This window comes from Silurus aristotelis (assembly GCF_946808225.1).
Source record: "Silurus aristotelis genome assembly, chromosome: 18".
Lineage (NCBI taxonomy): Eukaryota > Metazoa > Chordata > Actinopteri > Siluriformes > Siluridae > Silurus > Silurus aristotelis.
In genome coordinates, this window is record NC_139591.1 from 17,365,994 (window position 1) to 17,391,773 (window position 25,780).

Here is a 25,780-nt window from a genome sequence, read left to right on the forward strand (position 1 = left end):
TCCCAGTTGTCAAAACTTTATTATCAAATCAAAAATATCAAAAAATTAATAAACAGTTTATAAATATCAATCAAATAAAAAAATTAAATAAAGAAATTACACTTTTATTTTAATATTGCAAAAATAATAATCATATAGATTTAGTTTGCATGTAATCACCGTACCCTTTGGGGTTTGGCCCTGTATCACTGGGTCCATCATGTGGTCACTGAATGTCGACGCTCATTCCCAGATCAGGACTGTTTTCAAACTGGAGTTTAAAGTCAGATTCCTCTTCCTCGAAAACAATGACCTGAAATAAACCAGAAAAAGCGTTGAGACAAACATAAATTATGTCCATTTGATATCAAAAATGGCCCTTTTGTACCACAATAGAGTTCTTGCCCTAAACATGCTCTTCCAACTCTTACCCACAGTGGAAATTTTTGTAGCCAAAATACTTTGTTAAAATTGTTAATTCATCCTATAATTTAACAACACATTTCATAAAGAACAAATGTACAATGTGAGTTCAGCAAACACCAAAGCAGCATACACTAGGGAGATCAAAAGTAAGAAAAAAATAAAACAAAATTTGAATGACAGACTAAAAAGACATCACAAAGTGAAACACTGAACAACACAGACACACAAATGTAAAAATATAACTAGAATGTGACATTGTGACTGAAGACAATGTGAGTAGTGCTTGCCGGTGCACGAATCCTCGCTCCGGCCGTGAACCCGGGCAAGAGGCGTATCGGTTTTAGTGCCTAACGCTAGAGGCGTGAAGCGTACTCGGAAAGCGTACACGCAAGTTTGTGGCCTTTTTTTTCGAGGGGCTAGTGACGTCACGTGACGTCATCGCGAGACTCGGCGTTCCGCTCCCCTCGCCGTGCCGAGCGATCGGAGGTGTCACACGCCCGTGTAGCCTGAGGTTTGCCCCTTTCCACGCGTTCCCGCCCACGTGACGAAACGCGGCGTCGAAACGCCCCTCCGCCGGAGATTCCCAGGACCGTGCCGAGCCGTGACACGTCTGGGTCGGAGCGGGTTTAGCGACGCGGGAAGCTGATAGGTTTGCGTGGTGGGCGTAGCCTATGACGTCATGTGACGGGCAAAATTCACCCGGGGTTCAACTCCCCCCGCCTTGCCGAGTGTTTTGACATATCGCACGCCCGTTTCTGAGGGCGTTGGTTTTTTGCCCTATTTGGGCTAATGGTGTGGGCGTGGCTTGATGTGACGTCACGTGATGTCACTGTATGACCCACGATGCAACTCCCCACGCCAGGAGTTGATATGTCCGTTAATATGTCACACGTCCCCTTCCTGTCTTTTTTTAGACCCCCGCTCATTCTCTATGGGGGCCTGTTTGACGTGGAATTCCCGGAATTCCGAACGGATCCGAAATATGCCCATCCAGATGCGACCGGCTCCGGATCCCCTACGAGTGGATATGCCGTACGTGCGTGTCGGACGCTCGAGGGCCGAGCCGTGGCTCGATCTTTTAATTCCCCATTCATTTTCAATGGGGCACTTATTGCCCCCTAGCTATTGCCCCCTTGGGTCAAAATGTTCGAAAAAAATATTGGGAGGGGATATGCCGTATTTGCGTGTCGGGTGAACAGGGGGCCTTAAAAAGCCAAAAAACGGAATAGAATAGATGTTATCTAAAAATTTTGAGGGTTTTTGCCCTTTTGCCCCACCTTGCCGGGGGTATTTAACGAGGCGGGTGGCATCATTGCGATCGGCCCCGCACCCCGGACGGGTGGATACGTTCGAAAACACGAGTCGGGCGAACACCGGCCGAACGGCGGAGGTTCGACCGTTTTCCCCATTCATTTTCTATGGGGCCTGTTTGAGCCGGAATTCCCATAATTCCGAGCAGATCCGGAATTCCGGGACCATATTGTTGCGACCCGCTCCGGACCCCCTACGAGTTGATATGCCATACGTGCATGTCGGACGCTCGAGGGCCGAGATATGATACATCGTCACGTGAACGAAAACGTGCGGGCGGATTCCTTATAAAAGTAATAGCACACCTCACACGAACGGGCCGCACGTTTTGAGGTATCACCCGTGGTGCTGGGACGAAAACTGCGGGACGAGTTACGTGCCGAAAATTCGGCGGAAGAAGTAAGAAGAATTATAAAGAATAATAATAATAATAATAATAATAAACCGAAAACCGCACGTTTTGGTCACGTGATCGAAAACGGGCAGGGCGAATGCTTGGAAGTTTAACCAAACGCTTCACACGGACGGGCCGCACGTTTTGAGGTATCACCCGTGGTGCTGGGACAAAAAATGCAAGAGCAGTGAAGCGCCGAAATATTCCTAATGGGCCACAGCATTGTAAGAGTAGTGCTTTGCAAGCACTACTAAATAGATAAAATCTATATGCTCCTCATTCCATCTCACACTGATTTCCAAAAGCAAGCAATTTTCATTTTATTTCTAATCCTGTCTTTGGTTTGTTCCCTTGTTTTGTGTTACTTTATGATTAGTTTGCTTATGTATAAGCTGATGGTTCTTTTTTCCTCTGTTATGTCTTCTCTAACATGCAGTAAGATGAGGTAGGACAAGTGCAAGGGCAATCCACAATTCGTAACCAGGGTTTGTTAGACAGGTAGACTTAAAAATTGCCCTTTTATCAGGAGAACTTGAGTTCCCCACAGTGCCAAAGCTATTTGTGGCTAGAAGGCAATGCAGAAGAACTGGTAAGAGGGAAGATGGGATATCACAAGGATTGCTGAATCGTAAGCATTTGTGAGCTCAGGTATGCAGAAGAGGGTAGATAGAGGACACTTTCCTCTGCATGCATCAACATGAACAGCAATTTGCAGTCGGTTTTGCTGTTAGTTTGCAGTTGGTTAACTGCACATGTTGGGAGGTGATCAAATTTAAGACAAAAATTTGAAAAAAAAAAAAACAGAAGCAAATAGGTTTAAACGAGGATATTGTGTAGTTCAAAAACGAATAAAGCACGCAGGGGTCAAAATCAGAAAACAGAGAAATGCGTGATCTACAATCTACAGACTGGCATAAGTCACATAACAGATAACTAATCTGGGTATAAGTGCATAATATTATCACTAAACATAGAACAGTTGAATGCAATGGATAACAGACAGGGGCAGAAATGGGAACAAAACCCATACAAAGAAATGTGCTAAAACAAAACCAAAAGCACATAGTGACTGTACGAGCTGTAATGACTGACTTGGTTGATTCCACTGTTGAGGAAAGGTCCTGGGATGTAGAGTGTCTGCTGGGGGCCCACGTGCCAATAACGTCCCACATTCTGGCTGTTGATAAAGATCACGCCTTTGCTCCAGCTCTGTAACAATACCACAAATGATTTCTGCCCTATTTACAGGATAAACACAATGCAGACGGGTCAGAAAGTATAATTTTACACTGGATCAGTGTACAAGTGCACATTTTGTCCTCAATGTTGATGTTAGAAGCAGGAAAAATGGGCAAGCTTAAGCATTTGAGTGAGTTTGACAAGGGCCAAATTGTGATGGCTAGACGACTGGGTCAAAGCATCTCCTCTCTTGTGGGATGTTTCCAGTCTGCAGTGGTATCTATCAAAAGTGATTCAAGAAAAGAACAGTGGTGAACCAGCGACAGGGTCATGGGCAGCCAAGGCTTATTGATGCACGTGGGGAGCGAAGGCTGGGGGGGGGATCCTATTCAACAGATTAGCTTCTGAAGCTCAAATTGCTCAGGAAGATAATGTTGTTAATTTTTGACAGTTTAGGGATCTTTTAGCAGCAAGAGAAGGACCAACACAATATTAGCCAGGTGGTCATAATGTTATGATTAATTGGTGGCCATAAAATTATGCCTCCATATTATTTTTTTTTTTAAATAAGTGTACTTGAACTTCAGCATATTTTACTCACAGGCAGCTTAACGAATGTGTCACTTGGGTATCCATCCACAAAAAGTCTTCCCTGGAGAAATGCCGGAAAAATTGGCTTCTGAGGGAGAGACCTCCACGGAGCTCTATACAAACTAAATGGTGCAATTTGCTTAGAACGTGCTCAAACCAAATACTTACGCAAACTAATTCATGTAATATGTACAGACTCAAATTCAGATCAATATTTCACAAACCTGTCGATAAAGCTCTGGGTCATATCCAGGCTGTAAATTGTGAAGTCTCTAAGAGGCATGTTGTTCAGTAAAACGTCTCCGACAATCCCTAAAACCGAAGAACAAACAAAAAAAAGAATCTTCTAGTAGTCTTATTGTAAAATAATAATTGTGAAGGCCATGTTATTAGATAGGTAGGTAGTAATACATATTTGGACCAAGTGTCATACAGAAATTTAAATCTGCATCTTGGTCATTTGTTTGGTCCACTACCTTTGCGCTGATTGTCCATTGCGTAGCCGGAGTGCACTCTTCCGCAGTTTTCCAGCAGCAAACTCAACGTCCGAGCCTCCTACAAACACACGATAAAATTGTGATACAACAAGGAAACTTTCAGTCAAGTCTCACTAGTCTGTATTAGCACCTATGCCTGCAGAGTGTCCTGTAGAAACTTGAAACATGCTGTGAATCTAAACTGAGTTTAACTGACACATCAATAGGAAGGGAATTGTTTATAATGACGGCTGTGTTTCCTGGAAAATAGCCATTCTCCATTCACAGTGCGGCTTCGATTAGAGATTAGACAGTGATTGCATTTCATTGTAACTGCAACACACTGAGGAAAGTGAAACGTAATGTGGCAAGGGATTCCATTCTATTAAATTCTAACACAACGTAAAATTCGTCAAAAAAGCACAAAACAAAATCAAGTTGATAAGATTGATGCTTTTCAGTGCAACACGCTGTTCTTAGATCACGAGTCAAAAGCGGTTTATCTGGCCTTCAGATAAAAATGATAAAAATGTAAATAATAATAATGTTTTATGTTTGTCAATGTTTGATTATTACCCTATTGCAGTTTACACTACTCCTTTCAACCCAATGATTTGTCCTCACAGGCTGCTAAGGCTACTTTAATAACAAAACAATTAGGCATACTTTTCCATATCCCTCCTGCTTTCAGCTCATAAAAACACTTTTACATTAGTAAATAAATAAATCGTTAGTACCTTCCCATCAGAAACGGCTAACTCTTTATTCTTGTAGTCGAAAGTACCGATGAAACCTCTGTTGACAAACACCTGAAACATCATACGACCAATAAAAGAATATTAATGTCAGAGCGCAACATTATTTTATTGTTATTAAATCTGCTTAGTTTTTACCAGAGCCCTGTCTCGAATGTTGTTTCCCGATTTTAAGAAGCCTCCGGTGGTGATGGTGGTCTCGTATAGTGTGTATCCGTATGCCTGTCCATTCCTGTTGTTTATGGGGAGATTCTCCATATTTACAGGACTCCTGGATTTAAAAGGCTTAAAAAAAAAAAAAAGGAAAACATTTATTTTATTACACTTTTTGACTTCTCGACTGTATGTAACTGTTGGTTAAGAATGACAAAATGGCCTTTATAGTTCATTATTAGTTGTTATTATATTTATTGTTTATTGGTTATTTATAAGTGTCTGTAAACTAAATACTATAAACTAAGACATTTTGATAGTAAAGGATAATGGAATCCTGTTTCTGAGTAATAAATATACCATATTGCATTATCCTACTATAATATAAAGGCCATTCACTGATCAGAAGGCCAGAGGGTGAAATGGATCAAATAACTTCACACCTCCTTTGTGAAAGGCAATGCGTCCCATAAAGAGAGGTGTCTGTACATGATGGCTGCCTCATAACTTTCCTTCCAGCGCAGAGCTGGCATTTCTGGTAGAGGATCACCTGAAAAACAACTTGCTCAAATCAGATCTTACTGAAAGACACACACAGACACACACACAGACACACACACATTGAAGTATAGTGGATTAAAATAAATAGTTTGGCCAACATTAAAATGTACTTAATGCCCTCCGTGCTCATATGCAGTCAATGATGGTTTGCCTGATTTGTCATTGAACCAGAGCTATAAAGCTAACATAGCTTACAATTATTGCAAAAAGAAATCCCTTTAGCTTCCAGTTTAGCACTATGGTTTCTGGTAGTCTACTGTATGACAATACATGTACAAAATGGGCAAAAGGATTTTACAGCTAAAATAGGTCATGCTATTGTCGGTGTGGCCTGAAGTATATAAGGTTAGGTGAAAAGTGACTCAGATCATAATAGTCAAACAAAAATGTTGTTTTATTAAGCATCATTGGAAAACTGGAGAATATTTGCTCGTATTACTTGTTAAACAGTCAGGATTGTCTGTTTTATGCCCTTTTAGTTTTTCGTTCCGAGTGTTTCCGAGTTTTCCCCACCAGATGTCGCCACAGTGTCACTCATCAGTTTCCCATTGTTTCTATTTGTATTCGATCCCCTTTGTGCATTTAAGTTCCCCATTTGTATCATTTGTTTCTTTGCTTGGTTTAAGTTGGTAATAAGTTATTGTTTTTGACTGTGGGTTTTTTTTACCTATAACCTGCTATTTCCTGAAAAAAACTTTTTTTTATTCCCATAATATTTAGTTTTTCCCATTTGAGATTTTTCTCACCCAAAACGCAAGAAAGAGACACCATAACATCAAAAACGAAGGCAAAAAACAAACAAAGGGGGAACTTAAATATAAACAGGATATGATTAGCAGCAAGTAAAAACAATGGAAAACTAATGAGGAACACAGCAACACAATGGCGACATCTGGTGGGGAAAACGGGTGAAAAAAATACAAAAAGGGCAGAAGCCTTACAGGTCCCACAAATCCTGAGAAAAACAAAATTGAAGAGGTGAATTTCAGACACCAAAGATGATTAATGTAATGGTATTGATTTATAGGGTGTATGGGAACACTGCATACATTTTAATGTTTCCCAAACTGTTTCTTTGAACAAAAAATGATGTGTCACTTACTGCTATATCGACTGAAAAGTTCTCTCAGCAGGTGGTACTTTGGTGTATATTCACCGGCCTCAGACAGAGGCGCGTCATAGTCTAAAAAATAAATCAATAAATAAAGCATAAATGAAAAAATATATATTTATAGATGTCTATACACAAAATACGATCATTTACAGGGCAATTCTGTAGAAACTCTACTAAATTACAGTTAGGATAAGAGTCTAATTTATATATGTCTATTTATTACAAGTACACTGCTCCATACAAAATCCGTTTATATACTACACTTACTGCTGATATTCTTATACACACTTTTTATATTGCATTGTCATTGTAAACTTGATAAGAGAGAAGAGATGTATGTCTGCACATATGGTGGTATTGACAATAAAAACCTTGAACCTTTTGGCTCAATACTGCTCTCTGGTGGTAAACTTGAGTAGTGCACGTCCAGAAGGCTTACTACGAGAAACCCATCTCTCTCTCTCCCTTCAAATAATCATAATTTGGATTAAAGAAAGAGTTAAATTTTGTCAGAGTTTCCCGAAATCTTTATTATTATAAATGTATAACATTTTTATTTGACTTTGGACGTGTTAATTCATATTCAGTAAATTTCTGGGCACATTTGTCACGTTTTTTTTGGACGTGTCAGTCACTTTATGTTCTTAAAGAACTAGTGAAAAGAAGCTAGATAGTGTATTCTGTCCATTTTTATTGCTCACATGTGTTATCTGTGATAGTAAAAAAGACTAAAATATGACCTTTTAATGTGATTTTCTCTTATGACTGCATGAAGCCCTCGATCAAATGAGTTGTTTAGTGCAATGTTTGCTTATTTTAATGTTTGTATCCTTGGAAAGATTTCTTTTTACCATTTATGAACAGTGCAATATAAAAAGATGACAAACCGTAGCTTGAAATTAGAGCTTTGTAAGAGGGCTTGGCCACGGCTCCTGACATGAAGCCGAAGTTTGTTCCTCCGTGGAACATGTGGAGGTTGATGGACATGCCGCGTCGCAAGACTTCTCGAACCACTCCAACCATGTCTAACAGTAAAGAGGCACACTCACATTTAGCTATTTAGTAATTACAATATTTAGTAGTGCAAAACTTCCAGGCCACCACTAGCTTTGTTGTTTTTAAAGACTCTTTGAGAGAGACTGTCCTGAAGTTTTCTGAATTAATCTTCTTGTGTATTATGCCAGGCTTCTTTCAGCACTTCCCAAAGTTCTTCTTTTAGATTTCGGTTGTATTTTTTTTCTTCATCTGTTCAGGTGATCCAATACTGCCTCTATTATATTCATATCTGGACTCAGATGTCAGAGTTTTATCAGCTGGTTCAAATATCTTTTAATATGATTCCACCAATTCAGACATCACCAACACCACTAAATGCAAAAATGCAGCCCCAAACCAGGAGAGACTCTCCACCATGTTTCACTGAAGGCCACAAGCACTCATTGTTTCATCTCTATCTAACTCTTCTTCTCACATATTTTCGAAGATTGGGCCCAAAAATTTCAAACTTCAATTTATCACTCAATAAAACTCATTTTCCACTGTTCTTTATTTTAACTGTTGTGAGATTAGCATACTTTAGCATTTTCATCTTGTTCCCCTTCTGAAAAAGTGGAGAACCAGGTTCCTGCTATTGCTCAAATTACACTTAATACTGTTTTTAGATTTGTTATTTTCAGGTTGTATTCTTCAAAAGAGAATAAAAATATTTTGATATGGTATTCACATGATAAACAACAAACTAATGGTGGCCTAACGCTTTTTCGCTGTGTATATATATATATATATATATATATATATATATATATATATATATATATATATATATATATATATATATATATATATACAGACAAACACACACACACACACACACAGTTCCTTCCTGACAATGTCATGCCATGGGATGAACTGGTGCACCTGACTGCATCCCAGAAGCTCCTCACTACACTAATGTACTTTACACAGGCTTTAACAAAAGACACGTTACACACGGTGTAACGGGTGAAATATGCTGCGCTTCCTTTAGGAGCATAGCGGTATGTTGGGAATAGCATGCCCATTTTTCAGTTATTACTGCGTGTGCAAGACGAAGATTATGTCCTTATTATTTTATTATTATTACTCATTTCTAAGTTTCTTTGACTAACCCGTAACGCTGTTGCCAAGAAAAATAAAAAGCACGAGTTTTGGAAACCTGTCTGTGCTTATATGATTACTGTTGCAACTGGAGTTACGAGCTTTCCCTTATCTAAACAGTAGCCGACCAAGTAAGTCATTGTTCACTGTCTTCCTCCTTCCTTTCACAACTATTTCTCTCGAGAGTTTATCTTTTGGCATCGTCGTGCGTTTAAAAAAAACTTTTTTTCTCCCGATGCCGTGCAGCTCAGGACACAGGTGAGGTGCGTTTTTTTGTTTCCGTTCGGAAATTTTATTGGTCTAATGTTATGTCGCTCAGTTTTTTGGCTTGAAGTTTGTGAAACCCGGAAAACCCCAGGAAAAATTCATCAATAAGCCGCTTCGTTGCACAAATCTAGATAAGCACACTCCAAATCTAGTAGAACATCTTCCCAGAAGATTTAAGGTTATTATAACAGCAAATGGGGACTAAAAGTGTAATAGGAAAGCAAATAGAAATCTTAATGCATAATTCTACAAAATATACCCTCTACAGGAAGGACGTGGTGCAGATCTCCCCAGCCATCGAATCGTCCGGTCCAGTACTCCGTAATTAGAACAGGACTGTTTGGCTGTTAATCAGTTAGACAATATGTATGAATTAAAACAGAGTTACTGAAAATAACTAAAATAGTTTAGTTTGTTTATTAATCATACATTTATCTGTTATAATTTAATGTTGAAGGAATTTCTTAAACAGTCATTTATTAATAAATGTACATCTAAAACATCCAATAAATCATGCACATTACCTTGAAACCACAAAGCAAAAACACTTGACACTCTGTCCACAATGGTTACATTAAAATCTCCTTTAAGTCATCATATCAGTGATTTTATGATTTAAAGAACAATACTTTTTTAGCTATTATATAAAATGAACACTTTATGGTCAATTCAAATTAAGAATCAACCAATCTTTCAAATCTTTTGACCAATCAGTATAAAAAGCAGTACTGTGATACAAATTATATTATTTTTATTGCATCTTCTGGAGGTCTGCTTGGGCAGTGTCCTGGTTACTGATGTTTCCCATAAAAAAACCCATCAAAAGGAATTGAGATAAAAAGTCTTATTACCTGTACAGACTCCAAATACTTGATGTCTTCGTGATTTATTTTCCGTAGATTAAGAGTCCTGAGGACTGAGACAAGGGCAAAATATATTAACCGTAACTCATACACTAGAAAGTAATAATTCTGCTATATGAGACTGTTACAGATGTCTTATCAGTGGCTAACCTCCGCTAACTCCTCCATTCTTTAAGCCCTCATGGCTATCTGATGTGATGAGAAGCTCACTGATGCCCCTCGACTCAAGGGCCTGAAGGAAAAACAGCAAAAAAAATCCTTCGCTAGCATTTGTTTCGTTTGGATCATATTTAATATCTAAACAAAAAAATATATTTCTCAGTAAACAAGTAACTAAAAGTACTTATATGCTCTTTTGGGTACACCTAGGCATACTTTTTTTTTTTAATTCTCAGTGCTTTTATTCTGCTTTTCACATGCTTTTGTGTGATGAATTCACTTGCATTGCTTTTGGTCTCCTCCCCCCTCCCCCTAAGCCACTCATTTGTTTCTCTATTGTCTGCACCTGTTTTGTTTTAATGCCCTGTTATTTCCATTTCTCTTTTCAAATAATTGTGAATTGCCAATCACATCATTCAACATTCAAACCTGTGCTGTTGTTATAAATTCAAATGAATATTGAATTCCTATCTTTAATGTTACCTGCCTGAGATTTGACCCACGTTATGGACTTATTTCTGCGATTGCTCCTATTAAAAACACACCAAAGAAAAAGGGCCATATTTTTCTGTTTGTGCTAAATTGTAGCCTTAGTTCTAATGATGTTGTATAGAGTTAACCTCCTACGACCTGGGTGTCCACATATGTGGACATTGTGCACAATGGTGTCTTTATTGTTTTCTGTAGACACAGACCGAGTGTCCACATAAGTGACATCATTTTTTTCCAAGAAGAGCTTCATGTTCAAAGAAAATATATGGTTATTATAATTATTGGTTCTCCTAACCCCAAATAACTGGAAGAAATCTAAAATGCAAGCCAAACCAAAGCTCAGGTCTTAGGAGGTTAAACAATGTTTTTTGCAAGTGAGTTAAAGTTTTGATGATCTGTTTGAGCAAAATATATAGATGAAGAGGGATAAATGATGGCGCTGGACAGACTAAAAGCGCTAAAGTGAGTTGCATCACTAATTAGAAATCAGCAATGGACAAATCTTACTGCACCACTATCAGTATTCAGGACTCATTACTCATTATTAGTAGGCAGGAATTTTATTACTAATAAACCTTGAATGAAAAATTAGATATTGAAAGATTTAATATTCAAGTGGATTAAAATGCAATTTTTTCCTTAAAGGGCCTTAAAGGGGTCCTTCCGCTGCTCAGATTTGAACATTCCCTTAGAAAAGCTGTGTTTATCTGTACCTCTTTCAGAAATGACATATATTGCTTGTCCACTACATAAGATCCATATTCATGTTCCACTTGCATGGCGATGATGGGGCCGCCTTTCTTGAACTAAAACATATCAGAATATTTTTTTTAAATTGCTTTCCTCATAAAAACATTACGAAGCACTTTAATTTTGAAAATATTAAACCAATAAACCTGTAAAGGAATCATTTTGGGGATGAGCTTGTCCAGAAAAGCATCGACAGCCTGTGTGAAGCCAGCATACATTGTCCTTAGCTTCATTTTCCTGTCTTTTAACAGCCAGCTGTGAGTAAAAGAGCAGAACACGGAGCATCAGATCAATCAAAACATCACTAAAGACTGGTTTTAAACATTATCACTACAATTCTTGCAAAGTTGATCCAGTAATTCCAGGATTCCAGTAATTCGAGGATTTATACATTGCAATTAATTTAGCATGTATTCAATGTGACTAGGTGACTTTCATATCAGACAACCAGTGGTGGACAAAGTACACACACCATTTACGTGAGTTAAAGTAGATATATATACTTGGTAAAATATTACTCCAGTAAAAGTTTAATCTTTCACTTGAGTAAATGTACAAAAGTATTTGCCATCAAATGTACTTTAGTATCCAAAGTACTATGATTTATGGCTATAATGTTCCTATAATCATTTTTCTCACAAGACTTTTGCTTAATCAACTCAGTTTATGTAAAAAAAAAAAAAAGACTCTAATGTTACTCTAAGGACACCAATCTATTAATAAAATATTATTAATGAGTCAAACACTGATTGATATCTATTAAAATGATCATCGTGAAGTTAAAGTGCAGGTATCCCCAAATGCAAATACTTTAGTGAAGTACAGAAGCATGAAAATGCTACTTAAGTACAGTAACGAATTGCATTTAATCGTTACTGTACACCACTGCTTTTATGTCTCAGTAGTTGAAAAGCCAAAGTACTATAAATGCTGTATCATATAGTTTAGCCTGATTGGTCAGAAGAATTAAAAAAAAAGCAGGAGAGTTAAAACAAGGACTAAATGTAAAATCCATTCTTAGACATTGAACATCAAAATAATGTGTATTGGATAACGCTGAATACCATTTCTTGAAATAAATCAGGAGTCTCACCTGGGCAGTCCTCCGAGGTCCAGATCTGAGGAGACATACGGACCCGGGTGAAGGATAACCCAGAGACCCACATCAGCTGCCTGCTGAAGAAATGTCCTAAGGAACCAGGGGTGAACTTACAATGTGAAATACTACTCATTATTACTAATATATAAATATATATCTACTATATGAAATATACAGAATGTTCTGGACATTCTTTCTGTAGATAATGTTTGTATTATCAGGTGTTAGGTGTATTTAGGGCCGAACGCCCTGCCTGTTGTCATGGTGAAGCTGCAGTGGTTTAATTAGAGCGTGCTGATGTAATCGCTGTAGCGTTACTGACTCTTAAACCAGCGAGTGAATCTCCCACCTGACCGAAGCTGTCAGGGGAACGGCTACATAAATCGCCTGTGTCGTGGGTACTAAGAGATGTTTGGCATGATGTTAAGTGTTATAAGCTTTGATTCAAATCCATCCAGGAGTAAAATACATGTGTTAAGCACATGTTCGTGTTAAGCTCGCTCTCTTAACAAATACTGTCTAGGTTTCCTAGCACAAGTACACACTAGAGACAAAAGGTTCGGCGGCTCAGGTGTACACGGTATAAAAAATTTACCTTATGACAATCATCTTATAACACAATGTTACAGTTGAGCGCAAATGTGTGAATCCCCTTAGGACAAAATGTGTTTGTAAAGCTTTGGACATGTTTCATTATGGCACCCAATCAAAATGTTCCAAGCTTTTAATGATGGAAAATAAAACACAACATTATTTCATTCATTCATCAATGTAACTACTGGAAGTATTGTTTCAGTTCTCTTGCACTACTGATATGTGCTAACTACCGCATGCTGAATTTTTTATCTGCTTAATGCTGTAAAAAGAAATGCCCACAAAAAGAATTCCTTACAGTTCCCTCGTCGGCATTCTCCTTTTTTTCTATTGATTATTAAGACTTTAAAAGAACACCACACAGCTTGTCATATGAACGAAAACACAGAAGCGAAAGCGCCTCGATCTTGGAGATGTTGAAAAGGTTCAAGTTTCAATTTAAAGTGAATTGTCCGTCATACAAGTCTTTGTGAATGAACTCTTGCATTAGAAACGATTATGTACGTTGCCTGATTTGCCTTGTGGTTTGGATGATCGTCTTGGTGCAGACAACATGCACAGCAGAATAATAGTTTTGTTCTGTATTTATTGTAAAATCTATTTTTATATCTCTGCTTTTTAAAAGAACCTTCGGGAGCGCAAACTTTTGCACCCAAATATATACCTATATTGACATCTACATCTCTCTCTCTGTTTGAATCTCACTCTTTCTCTTTTGCACTGCGTGTTGTGTTATTTGGTTTTCAAATTAGCGTATAAGTAATGCCTTTGTTTAGCTTTGTTCTATAGAACTGCATTTAGTGTTAAACTGCATATTTTAATACAATACTGCAGATGTTATAAGCCACACCTTTGTCATGCCATTGTATATATATAACTGTACACTTCTTATAATGTAGACAATAAAACTGGTTTCATTGTCCTCACTCTATTCAATAGTGTAACTTCACACCTGTGTGCAGGACATTTTCCTACTTGCAGATGTTGTTTAAAGTCAAACAGATGAGTATGAAAATGTTCTTACTCCAAATCCAGACCTGCGCTGAACTGGAAGTTTCCTCGTTCAGGCTCATGTAGGTTCCACGGCACGTACCTGAAACAAAGATGCAGATCAGGTTACTGACACCGTCCTCATGGCTTAGTTTTTTTAATAGTGTCCTGGGTGTGTCTGTGGTGTGTTCCACACATACGTGGTTAGAGTGTTGAGGCCACAAGCCTTCATCTTTAGCATGCGATCCTTCCAGTAGGCTCTAGGGACACGGAAATAATGAAGGGAGCCCCCGAGGATGCGGAACTTCTCTCCTCCAAGCGTAAACTGCGAAGAGTTCACTTTTAATCCATGTTTCCTGCTGATCTTCACCTTCTCTGCTTGTCCACTAAAGCAAGAATTGGAGTTAATACAAGAACTTGTAGTCTGATTGTATCTAATCTGGGACCATTTATTTGATGTGTTTGTGCACAAGAACCGATCTGTAAAAACATAGCACATAGTTTTTCGTCCTCTTAGCGTTCTATGTTAAACCCAACAACAGTTTTCAGAGCAAAATTGCAGCAGAACACCTGCAAATACATAATGCTACATTTCTGACACTTTGGTATGTTTACTATGTTCTATACTGATTAAAATATCGGTTTCTGAGATTTGCAAATCAGTGCATTCAGTTATTTATTTATTTTTTTTACATTTTCCCCTGTGTCCCAACTTTGTTTTTGGAATTGGGGATGCATTTGTTAATATTTTGCTTATCTTGCATTTTTTGTATAACTAAAGGCTCTTATCCCCAATTTTTTTTTTGTAGGTTTCTGATTTGGCTCTAATAATATTGGCTCTTACTCTAATAAGGTTGTATATAGACTCCATTAGAGGTTCCACTATTTGAACAGCCAAAGAAAAAAGTGTTTTATATGGCTTTCTTTTGTATTTATTTGTTTGTGGAGTGTTCCTGATAATGCAGAACATCCAAAAAGGTTCTAAAAGATGCAATAATAATAATAATAATAATAATAATAACAAAAATAATAATAATAATAATAATAATAATAATAATAATAATAATAATAATAATAATAAATTGAGATTCACACTTTCCAAGTCTTTGGTAAGTTGATGGAGCTTTGGATTCCTGGTTTTGGCTGACCTACTAGGAGCATAACCTAATCTCATCGTCTGCTGAAGATCTATCCACCTCAAGGTCTGATGCTTTGAAATAATTTTTCATGCTTGTAAAGAGTGATTAATTACCTCACCTTAGCCATCCTGTGGCTTTGAATTACAGTTCAGATGGTTGTGGGTTTAAATCCAAGCAATCTCATGATAGTTGTTATACTCCCATGATATACTTTATACTATAAACTATGTTACAGTTATAATGGTTTCTGTACAATTTACAATTTTGCCAAGGCTGCTGCCAGGAATTTACTGTACAATGTACAGCCCATAGGGTAATAATAATAATATTAATAATAATAATAATAATAATAATATGGTATTTAGTATTTACAATATTTAGAACTTAGAATCGCAATTGTGTAATGTAATAACATATTACTGAACCCAGCAGGCACACGAACAACTATATATATTCACAAACAACATAAACTAAATATGTGTGTGTGTGTGTGTGTGTGTGTGTGTGTGTGTGTGTGTGTGTGTGTGTGTGTGTGTGTAATTGTCTTCCTTCTTTTTTTCTCTCACCTGAAGTGCCGGTAAATAATAATCCCGGTGATACTCAAAAGCAGCAGCACACACCGCCTCCTGTGCGCGCTCCTGACGTTTACCACCACCATCAGGATTAAAGTGAGCAATTCTTTATAAAGACCAAATATTTTAGAAATAAAATTTTTTGCACGAAATGAAAAAAAAAAACAGTTCCTTTATCCACGCCAGGATAAGCAAAACATTAAATAAAAAAGAAGAAGCCTCTTACATTACAATGTGTTGGTTTCTTAGAAACGCAGTGTGTTTTTTGGGGGGGAGGCAGCGCGCAGCGCGCGTGAACTGGGAGTCTCTAATTCCGCGCACGGCGCGCGATGCACGCGCACGGCGCCTGATGCACGCGCACGGCGCACTGGCTAGTGTTTTTTTTTTTTTTTTTTTTTTATATATATATATAAATATATATATATATCTCCAGTCCTATAGCTAGCTCTCTCCCTCTCTGCGTACATGAGAGTGTGTGAGTATGACTGTAGGGTTTTGAAATAATAAAAACCCAGAGTACGACTTACAAATTTTGTGTATATGAGGTAGGAAGTTTAACCTTTTTTCCAGTGTTTGTATCTGTATCGTGCTAACTGGGTATGTGTGAGCCTGTTTACTGCTAATGTAGCATAGCTTAGCTTAGCTCTCTGTCAGTCACACAGCGGTGATGGTGTTGGTTGCTGTGTTTTGATAAGAAATATAATATAACAGTTGAAAGAATTTTTTTTTTTACTAAAAAGCGTGACTGTTCACGTGAATGATGTGCGTAAAAATGTATATAAGACATAGCAAATAAAAAGAACAACCAACTACATCAGCTGGAGGTTCAAAACAGCTGGTTGTTTACAATCAAACAAGCAAACAGACAACACTGATATGTTATGTCTGTGTTTTTGCTACTTTTATATCATTTTAGGTACTTAGGAAAGTCATTTCTATGATGATTTGATAAGCAATTTTTCTGCGTGTGGACCTTGACCGTGGTTTTGATCATGTACAGTGCAAAGGTTTTCACCCCCTTTTTGCTTTCAGACGGAGAAAAGGGAAAACATTCCTCTGTTTTTACTTTACAAATGTTAACATTCGATCAGGATGATGGTTTAATCTCATCCTAGATTAAATATAATCTGAAAGGTTGACAGAAATGCATTTCTCCCCTCTTGAGCATGTCTAAAGGGTATACAAACATTTGCACTGTACACATTGAGGTGGGACAAAAAGGGTACATATCGGTATTGTCCCTTGTCATTGGTATTTTTTTATTTTATTTTTTTTGCTGAATAAAATATATTTCTTTTGGATATAGTGGACCTTTTTATGTACAACTTTGAATCGTTGTACCTTTTTGCAGCAATACACTACATGCACCTACATGTACAAACATGTATAGGCTTGTAAGTGACAAGGAAAAGCACTACTTGGTATACACTTTTATATTAAAATACACTTAATCACATGTTTTATTCACACAAAAAATAAAGGAAAAAAGTAATTTGAGGGTTAAGGACTAAATGTTTAGAAAAATGCTTGCATTTCATTTTAAACCAAAATAAATATGAAAAAAATGTTAGTGATAGAAATAATAAATAAAATTAATAAATAATTTCTAAGTGAAACAATGCAAAAAAAATTATAGTAAACCATAATTTAAAATATAAATATATAGATATTATATATACTATTTTATATTTATTTTATAAAAATGTAAGCACATTTTTGGTTATTATTAGCTAAGATTGTGTGTGTGTGTGTGTGTGTGTGTGTGTGTGTGTGTGTGTGTGTTAAATGGAGGGACAAATTATCAACCATAATTTTCTGTTATTATATGAATTTTATATAAAATAATTTTATGATTTTGATATTATATAATTTTAATATTTGTATATTGTTTAATAATAGCATGTACTGCCTTTCTATTTTGAGATGGACACAAGAGTTTATTGATCCTTAAGGATTGTGCTTTCTTCCTCCAGACACAAATAACTCTAAGCCTTTTGTCTTTACAGTTTACCAGGATTTCCTGTTCCTACCATGAGTTTATTTTCTGGCTCACCATCCTTTTGCAGTTGATGATTCTCCAGCTGGTATGGAGATGACGGACAGCGTAAGGGCCTTCCTCCGAAATGTTGTGACGGTGAGCAGCTTGGTCTCCAGCATACATGAAACAAACACAAACGTAGCCTTACGTTTTAATCACTTCAGTATTAGTTTCACTAAGAGGTTCCCAGATTGTGGTTTATAATCATATTTTTTTCTTTTCAATTATTGTACAATCGAAAATAGAAGGAATATTGACAACAGACTTTGTGTGCTCATTTTAAATGTTATTAGGATTTTCATTTTGACTATGTGCTTAAATTAAGAGTGTATGTGTTTTTAGTTTCTGACACATTGCTTTACTGTAGGTCAGCCATTAAAATATTTTTTTATCCATTGACCTCCATTTAAAAACTGGTGTTGTTTTTCTAATCTAATGCTTCTTTCATATTGATACCTATACTGTCTTTGAGTACTAATACTAGCCTTTACATTTTGAAAACCTCATTTAACTTTCAAACCTACTATAAGGTTTGTTATGTGCAGCAGCCTACTGGGATTTTTAGATTACTAAATTTTTTTAATGCAGAGTCGGAGGTTTTAATTTGAGACATGAATCTTAACAACAAACCCAATGATGGTGGGAATTTGTAATTCTCACAGAGCTCAAAACTGTGCGGAAAATCTATTGTGGTAAAAGCGTAAAATTGTTCTGTCCTGAAGATGCTCATTCTGGAGATTTCGTACTTAATGTTGAATAAACATCTCTATATGGAATCAATATAAATTTTTTTTAATTATTATTCAATTTTGAGGAGAACCTATAAATGAGCTGTTCTATAGAAAAGATAATTCAGCACCAACAATTTGTCCGTGGTTTTATTTGTTTTATTTGTTCCACAATTTGGTGTGTTTACCTTTTAGGGGATGAAGGATTCTGTTCTGGGGATCACGACGATCACAAAGCTTGATGCTCGCATCCAGCAGAAACGGGAGGAACAGCGGAGGCGCCGAGCAAGTGGGCCACTGGCACTGAGACGGGCACAAAGTCAGGACCATAAGGCTGAGAAGTATGTGTGATGTGTGTCTCTACAACATACAAACCTTTTCATATTTGTACTTGTTTTTATATATAAATGTTTTCCTTGTTGTTCTTTTTTAGTGAGCCCAAGTTAGCAAGTAGGATTTTTCAGTGTTGTGCCTGGAACGGAGGCGTGTTTTGGGTATGTATTTTTTCACTGGCCGGATGTTTAATAGTTCACAGTTTGCATTCAAAAATAAATCCTTGACAATGTACAATAAGATAATAAAAAAAAGCTTTAATTTCTAAAATCTTACATTTATATGGACAAAAGTATGGGATCTTTGGAGGAAGTTGCATTAAATGTTCCTTTCACATGAGCTAAGAGACCCAAAACTCTTTCTGCATGACAATGCCTTTGTGCATTATGAACATACAGTGAGGAAAATAAGTATTTGAACACCCTGCTATTTTGCAAGTTCTCCCACTTAGAAATCATGGAGGGGTCTGAAATTGTCATCGTAGGTGCATGTCCACTGTGAGAGACATAATCAAAAAAAAAAAAATCCAGAAATCACAATGTATGATTTTTAAACTATTTATTTGTATGATACAGCTGCAAATAAGTATTTGAACACCTGAGAAAGTCAATGTTAATATTTGGTACAGTAGCCTTTGTTTGCAATTACAGAGGTCAAACGTTTCCTGTAGTTTTTCACCAGGTTTGCACACACTGCAGGAGGGATTTTGGCCCACTCCTCCACACAGATCCTCTCTAGATCAGTCAGGTTTCTGGCCTGTCGCTGAGAAACACGGAGTTTGAGCTCCCTCCAAAGATTCTCTATTGGGTTTAGGTCTGGAGACTGGCTAGGCCACGCCAGAACCTTGATATGCTTCTTACAGAGCCACTCCTTGGTTATCCTGGCTGTGTGTTTCGGGTAATTGTCATGTTGGAAGACCCAGCCTCGACCCATCTTCAATGCTCCAACTGAGGGAAGGAGGTTGTTCCCCAAAATCTCGCAATACATGGCCCCGGTCATCCTCTCCTTAATACAGTGCAGTCGCCCTGTCCCATGTGCAGAAACCCACCCCCAAAGCATGATGCTACCACCCCCATGCTTCACAGTAGGGATGGTATTCTTGGGATGGTACTCATCATTCTTCTTCCTCCAAACACGTTTAGTGGAATTATGACCCAAAAGTTCTATTTTGGGCTCATCTGACCACATGACTTTCTCCCATAACTCCTCTGGATCATCCAAATGGTCATTGGCAAACTTAAGACGTGCCTGGACATGTGCTGGTTTAAGCAGGGGAACCTTCCGTGCCATGCATGATTTCAAACCATGACGTCTTAGTGTATTACCAACAGTAACCTTGGAAACGGTGGTCCCAGCTCTTTTCAGGTCATTGACCAGCTCCTCCCGTGTAGTTCTGGGCTGATTTCTCACCTTCCTTAGGATCATTGAGACCCCTCGAGGTGAGATCTTGCATGGGGCCCCAGTCCGAGGGAGATTGACAGTCATGTTTAGCTTGTTCCATTTTCGAATGATTGCTCCAACAGTGGACCTTTTTTCACCAAGCTGCTTGGCAATTTCCCCGTAGCCCTTTCCAGCCTTGTGGAGATGTACAATTTTGTCTCTAGTGTCTTTGGACAGCTCTTTGGTCTTGGCCATGTTAGTAGTTGGATTCTTACTGATTGTGCATCTAATTAGATGCATCTAAAACAGGTGCATCTAATTTAGGATAATAAATGTAGTGGAGGTGGACATTTTAAAGGCAGACTAATAGGTCTTTGAGGGTCAGAATTCTAGCTGATAGACAGGTGTTCAAATACTTATTTGCAGCTGTATTATACAAATAAATAGTTTAAAAATTGTACATTGTGATTTCTGGATTATTTTTTTTTAGATTATGTCTCTCACAGTGGACATGCACCTACGATGACAATTTCAGACCCCTCCATGATTTCTAAGTGGGAGAACTTGCAAAATAGCAGGGTGTTCAAATACTTGTTTTCCTCACTGTATGTATACATGGTTTGGATCTTGAGTGACCTTCTCTCTCTACATCAGTACCTGACTTTACAAATGCCTTTATGGCTGAATGAGCACAAATCTTGACAAGCACACTCCATCAGAAGAAGTAACACAAGGAACATTACATCAGAATAGTGGGGGTTATTATAACAGCAAATGGGGACTAAAAGTGTTTAAAAAGCACATGAATCCTTGGGTCAGGTGTCCACAAACCTGATTAATTTTTTTTTCCTCTCAACAGTTAAGTCTGTTTCTTTTCTACCGGGTGTTTATACCACTGCTCCAGACTCTCACGGCAAAAATTATCGGTATGTTTTTTTTCTCTCTCCTTGTTAATGCGTTTGACATTGGAATCCATTATCTAGCAAACAAAAAGATTTAATTTGCATGTTGTTGTTGTCCAGGTGATCCGTCGCTGCATGGAAATGTGTGGTCCTGGTTAGAATTCATCCTGACATCAGTGTTCAGCGCGCTCTGGGTTTTGCCTCTTTTTGTGCTCAGCAAGATTGTCAATGCTATCTGGTTCCAGGTGAGGCTGCCAACATAGACATTTACTTTTACTTTTATAGTCATTGCTATAAACCCAATGTTACTACTTTTAGGACATTGCTGATCTGGCTTTTGAAGTATCTGGACGCAAAGTTCAGCCTTTCCCAAGTGTGAGCAAGATTATAGCAGACATTCTCTTTAACCTTCTTCTCCAGGCCCTCTTCCTCATTCAGGTACAGAAAGTGTTATTTATTTATTTTTCCGGCTCCTTGTGGTGCAGTCATGTGAACCAGGCAGCTTAAAACATGCAAAACCGAGCAAGGAGTTATGCAAACTGTATGTGATTGTAATGTCAGGAATGTTCCTACATTTGAGGATTTGACTGATAGGCAGATGTGTTGACTAAAAATTGGATTCTAATAATTCCAATGTAAAATACTTCAGTATTATACACAAAAAATGTAACAAATGTTACAAAATGCTGTCTTTTTCCTTTTAATGTCGAAAATATAACAATGCAGGGAAAGCCAAGTTTCAAAATATAAATATAAATTGTTAATTTTCTACATTTTGCCATTTTATGTTGGGTTTTTATTTTTTCCTTCTTCCTTTCTAGGGAATGATTGTGAGTCTTTTCCCCATCTATGCGATTGGTCAGATGGTCAGCCTCCTGCACATGTCTCTGCTCTACTCACTCTACTGCTTTGAATATCGCTGGTTCAACCACGGTGAGTCAGTCTGTAAAGATACATTGAGCTGTGTGAAAGAGCTGTTAGTGACGTGTCTGCTTTGTGTATTGAAGGGATCGAAATGCACCAGAGGCTGTCAAACATAGAGAGGAACTGGCCTTATTACTTTGGCTTCGGTCTGCCCATGGCCCTGCTGACTGCAATGCCGTCTTCTTACATCATCAGGTACATCTATTTAGTCAAACACTGGACATTGAGTGTTAGGATGTTAAGTGCAAGCTGCCTAATAATTGTTGTTTCCTAGCTTAATTACTAAACCATTAAGTAATTTAACGTTTATTATTAATGTGTTTTTGTCAAATTTAGGTTCCACAGTACAGACTAACAGAATTACTATTTATCGCAAGGTTTTTTTTAATGTATTTATTCAGTATCTGCTTTATTTTTTTCAGTGGCTGTCTCTTCTCCATCCTGTTCCCGCTCTTCATCATTAGCGCCAACGAGGCCAAGACCCCTGCAAAGCTTTTGTGAGTCTTTCTAATGCATGATGATTACATGCATAATTCGGTTACAAGACATGATCTGATGCACTTTTCAGTGCAGAATCTATCAATTGATGCTAAAAGGCAACTTCTTATTCAATGCAGGGCAGTTTCCTTCTTTCACTCTGACATGAGCATAGAATAAGCCTCTTTCATTCTGACATGAGCATAGGCCATAACTCTTTCAGTCTGAAATGCATGCATGTTAAAACAGCAGAAAAAATTATTGGTGCTCCCCCTGCCCACTCTCCAGTACCATACAAGAACCAGAAACCGGGCAGAAAAAATCATTAATGACCCTTCACACACTGGACACAACATCTTTCAGCTCCTCCCTTCTGGCAGGCACTACAGAACTATGTTCACTAAAACTGCCAGACACAGAAACAGTTTCTTTCCCTAAGCAATCAGCCTCATTAACAACTTACCATAATTATATTCCCTGCTTCATATCTATCTGAGTACTGCACAGAACTGTCAGTCATCACATTATCTGTATATATTGCACACACTATAGCTGCTATATATTGTACAAAATTCTATAGTAAACTCTCATCATACCTGACACACAATACTGTCATTTGCACTACCATGCACTCATATACTTTATGTATATTACTGATCTGTATACCTATTTATTACCCACACTGTCTATACTGTCTCACATTGTTTGTATAGTCTGTTTTTGTCTTGTCTGTTTTGTCATGTATAGGTTTTATTTATGTTTGTACTTTTGAGAGTCACAAACAGCTGGAACCAAATTCCTTGTGTGTCAACACACTTGGCAAATAAACCTGATTCTGATTCTGATGTAGGCCACGTGTCTTTCGCTTTGAATGACATGAACATAGGCCATGCCTCCCGTGGTAATTACCACCCCTTGGTAATGAAATACCTTAAGTTTAAAAAGTCTGATTTTATAAAATATAGAGTTCTAAATTAATAACATCAAATAGCAAAAAGTGTTGTGTTAGGTACCTTAACTGATGTTTTCATTTACTTGCAATAATGACCTAATTGTTTATTTCTGGTTGCTTTGAGTGTATTAATTTAATCACAAAGATTATTAAAGAACAAAACAATTGTATAAATCTTCCTGTTCATTGTACCACCGGTCATGTCTTTATTCCCCACTTAGTCTTAGACTGACATTTATTGAGGCCACATTTTCTACACACAGGCTGGTAGACACAGAATCCAAGCTGTTTTTACTCTGACTCACAGGATACCTCATGCTGACTTGCATTTATAAGGCCATGCTAGTTTGCATGGTAGACAGATAGGCCATGCTTTTTTATTTTATTTTTTATTTTTTTTAACTGTTGGTGATAGTTATAGGCCTTTACTTAGCACTATAGTGCAAACAATACTGAAATAATGTGCTTACTTTATCTGCAGCCATTTCCAGCTTCGTCTCTTCTCCCTGGTGGTCCTGATCAGCAACAAGCTCTTTCACAAGACGGTTCACCTGCAGACATCTCTGACATCCTCTAGCTCCATGGAGAAACTCGCCTCTCCTCATGCGTCCCCAAACCGCTACAAAGCTCCGCTCTCTCAGTGACCTCAGGCACTCCACAGATGGGAGTGTTATTTGTGTTTTTAATGCATTTATTATTTTTGGAGGATCGATCAGGCTTTGTTTTAACTGTGAATGATGAGCATGTGGGATTGGACAAAGCTCTCTACAGTGGGGTTTCGTTGGACTGTTTTTTGTATCCCTTGTGTGCCATTTGGGTGATTTTATAGAAACTAGAGCACAATTATTTTTTTTTTTTTACCAAATCGTCCCAGTCATCATCCTCACTGCTCTTTTCCCTGGCCTTCTGCTTTTATTTTATACCACAGCTAATGATTGAATCAAAGTTGAGTTTGTGTCATTAATAATGGAGCCAAGTCCCTTTAATCCACACATTGGGAGCATTGTAGTTTTGTTGTAATTTATCATACTGGCATTGATCCTTTAATAACAGCACATAATCAATATCATGATATTTTTCTGATAAACTAAACAAGCTGCTTATTTCTATATAATAGGTCCTGTTTAACGTAAGCTAAGAGCTGGATGCGAATCTCCAATCAAATGTCTACGATAAATAAATAAAACGTTGCTTTATTCTGCTGCTGGTAACACATCCGGAACTGACGTTAAGTTCAATAATACCAAGTCAAACCGCCACTACAATTGCGATCCCTCTTGCCATTATTTATGTAGACATTGGTATTTATATAGATATCGCTTAGGAAATCTGAACAGGTTACTAATGTTTTACTGAAGCACATACCAAGGTCCTGTCTCACTGTCAGCGAATCCACTCGGGTAGAGAGTTGTGTGGTGTACTTCTTTTTATTTCTATTTTGTTGTTTTTTTGTTTGTTTTTTTAAATGGTATGTCATTGACGTAAGAAGTCAGTAGTGTTACAAATGCAGGTTGGTATTTGTGAGTGACTTGTTCTTTGGTTAAAAAAGTATTAAAACCTTATTTCAATAAATTTGGTCTGTATGTACAAGTATTACTGTTTAATAGTCTTTTTGTTAAGTTTAAAGGGAGTATTTTACTGAAGTAATATTTTACCTACTGTATCTCTACTTTAACTCAAGTACATGGGTTGTGTACTTCATCCACCACTGATTTTGTGTGTAAACTTGTATGAAATAATCATGATGTTCAAAGTCGGATTAACAACTAAAGGTTAAGGATTGTATGCGGAGATTAAATAAAGAAACTAAAACTTATTTGTAGGCATATAAACTTTTGTGCTTGCTAAGGCAGATATAATAGTTAAAACAAAATCCATGTGATAAAATGGTAAAAAAGTGGTGGTTCATTGGTTAATGTGTTGGACTTATTGGGAAAGTCACAAGTTGAGATCTTAGCACCACCACAATGCAACTGCTGGGCCCTAATGGCAATAGAATGTATTTGCTATAATTTATTATTACAAAATCTCAAGTTCCTCCTATTT

The 25,780-nt window shown here is 37.5% G+C and overlaps 2 protein-coding genes across 3 annotated transcripts; one reads left to right on the plus strand and one right to left on the minus strand.

Annotated features, from left to right (window-relative positions):
- Nucleotides 1–16,254, minus strand: LOC310741073 (beta-galactosidase-1-like protein 2). The gene is made up of 20 exons (XM_083568534.1): nt 16,227–16,254; nt 15,995–16,106; nt 14,490–14,675; nt 14,324–14,392; nt 12,700–12,795; nt 11,753–11,861; nt 11,570–11,662; nt 10,356–10,437; nt 10,194–10,258; nt 9,602–9,686; nt 7,827–7,964; nt 6,928–7,008; nt 5,708–5,814; nt 5,250–5,396; nt 5,094–5,165; nt 4,357–4,435; nt 4,105–4,192; nt 3,891–4,002; nt 3,203–3,319; nt 1–292 (listed from the first exon to the last, which is right to left on the minus strand). The coding sequence occupies exons 2-20, from the start codon at nt 16,084–16,086 to the stop codon at nt 206–208; spliced, it is 1,905 nt and encodes a 634-aa protein (XP_083424660.1). The 5' UTR covers nt 16,087–16,106; nt 16,227–16,254; the 3' UTR covers nt 1–205.
- A 145-nt stretch (nt 16,255–16,399) lies between these two features.
- On the plus strand, nt 16,400–25,327 carry ei24 (EI24 autophagy associated transmembrane protein). Of its 2 annotated transcripts, none has more exons than XR_014537804.1 (11): nt 16,400–16,545; nt 18,007–18,134; nt 18,962–19,107; nt 19,200–19,260; nt 21,339–21,405; nt 21,502–21,626; nt 21,700–21,819; nt 22,203–22,314; nt 22,389–22,500; nt 22,728–23,021; nt 23,669–25,327. XR_014537804.1 is itself a non-coding variant. In XM_083568262.1 (11 exons), the coding sequence occupies exons 2-11, from the start codon at nt 18,087–18,089 to the stop codon at nt 24,376–24,378; spliced, it is 1,029 nt and encodes a 342-aa protein (XP_083424388.1). In that variant the 5' UTR covers nt 16,400–16,545; nt 18,007–18,086; the 3' UTR covers nt 24,379–25,327. The 2 variants fall into 2 exon arrangements, 1 of the variants encoding a protein (XP_083424388.1); XM_083568262.1 differs by having other exon boundaries at nt 22,728–22,802; nt 24,216–25,327.
- Nucleotides 25,328–25,780: the final 453 nt, after the last annotated feature.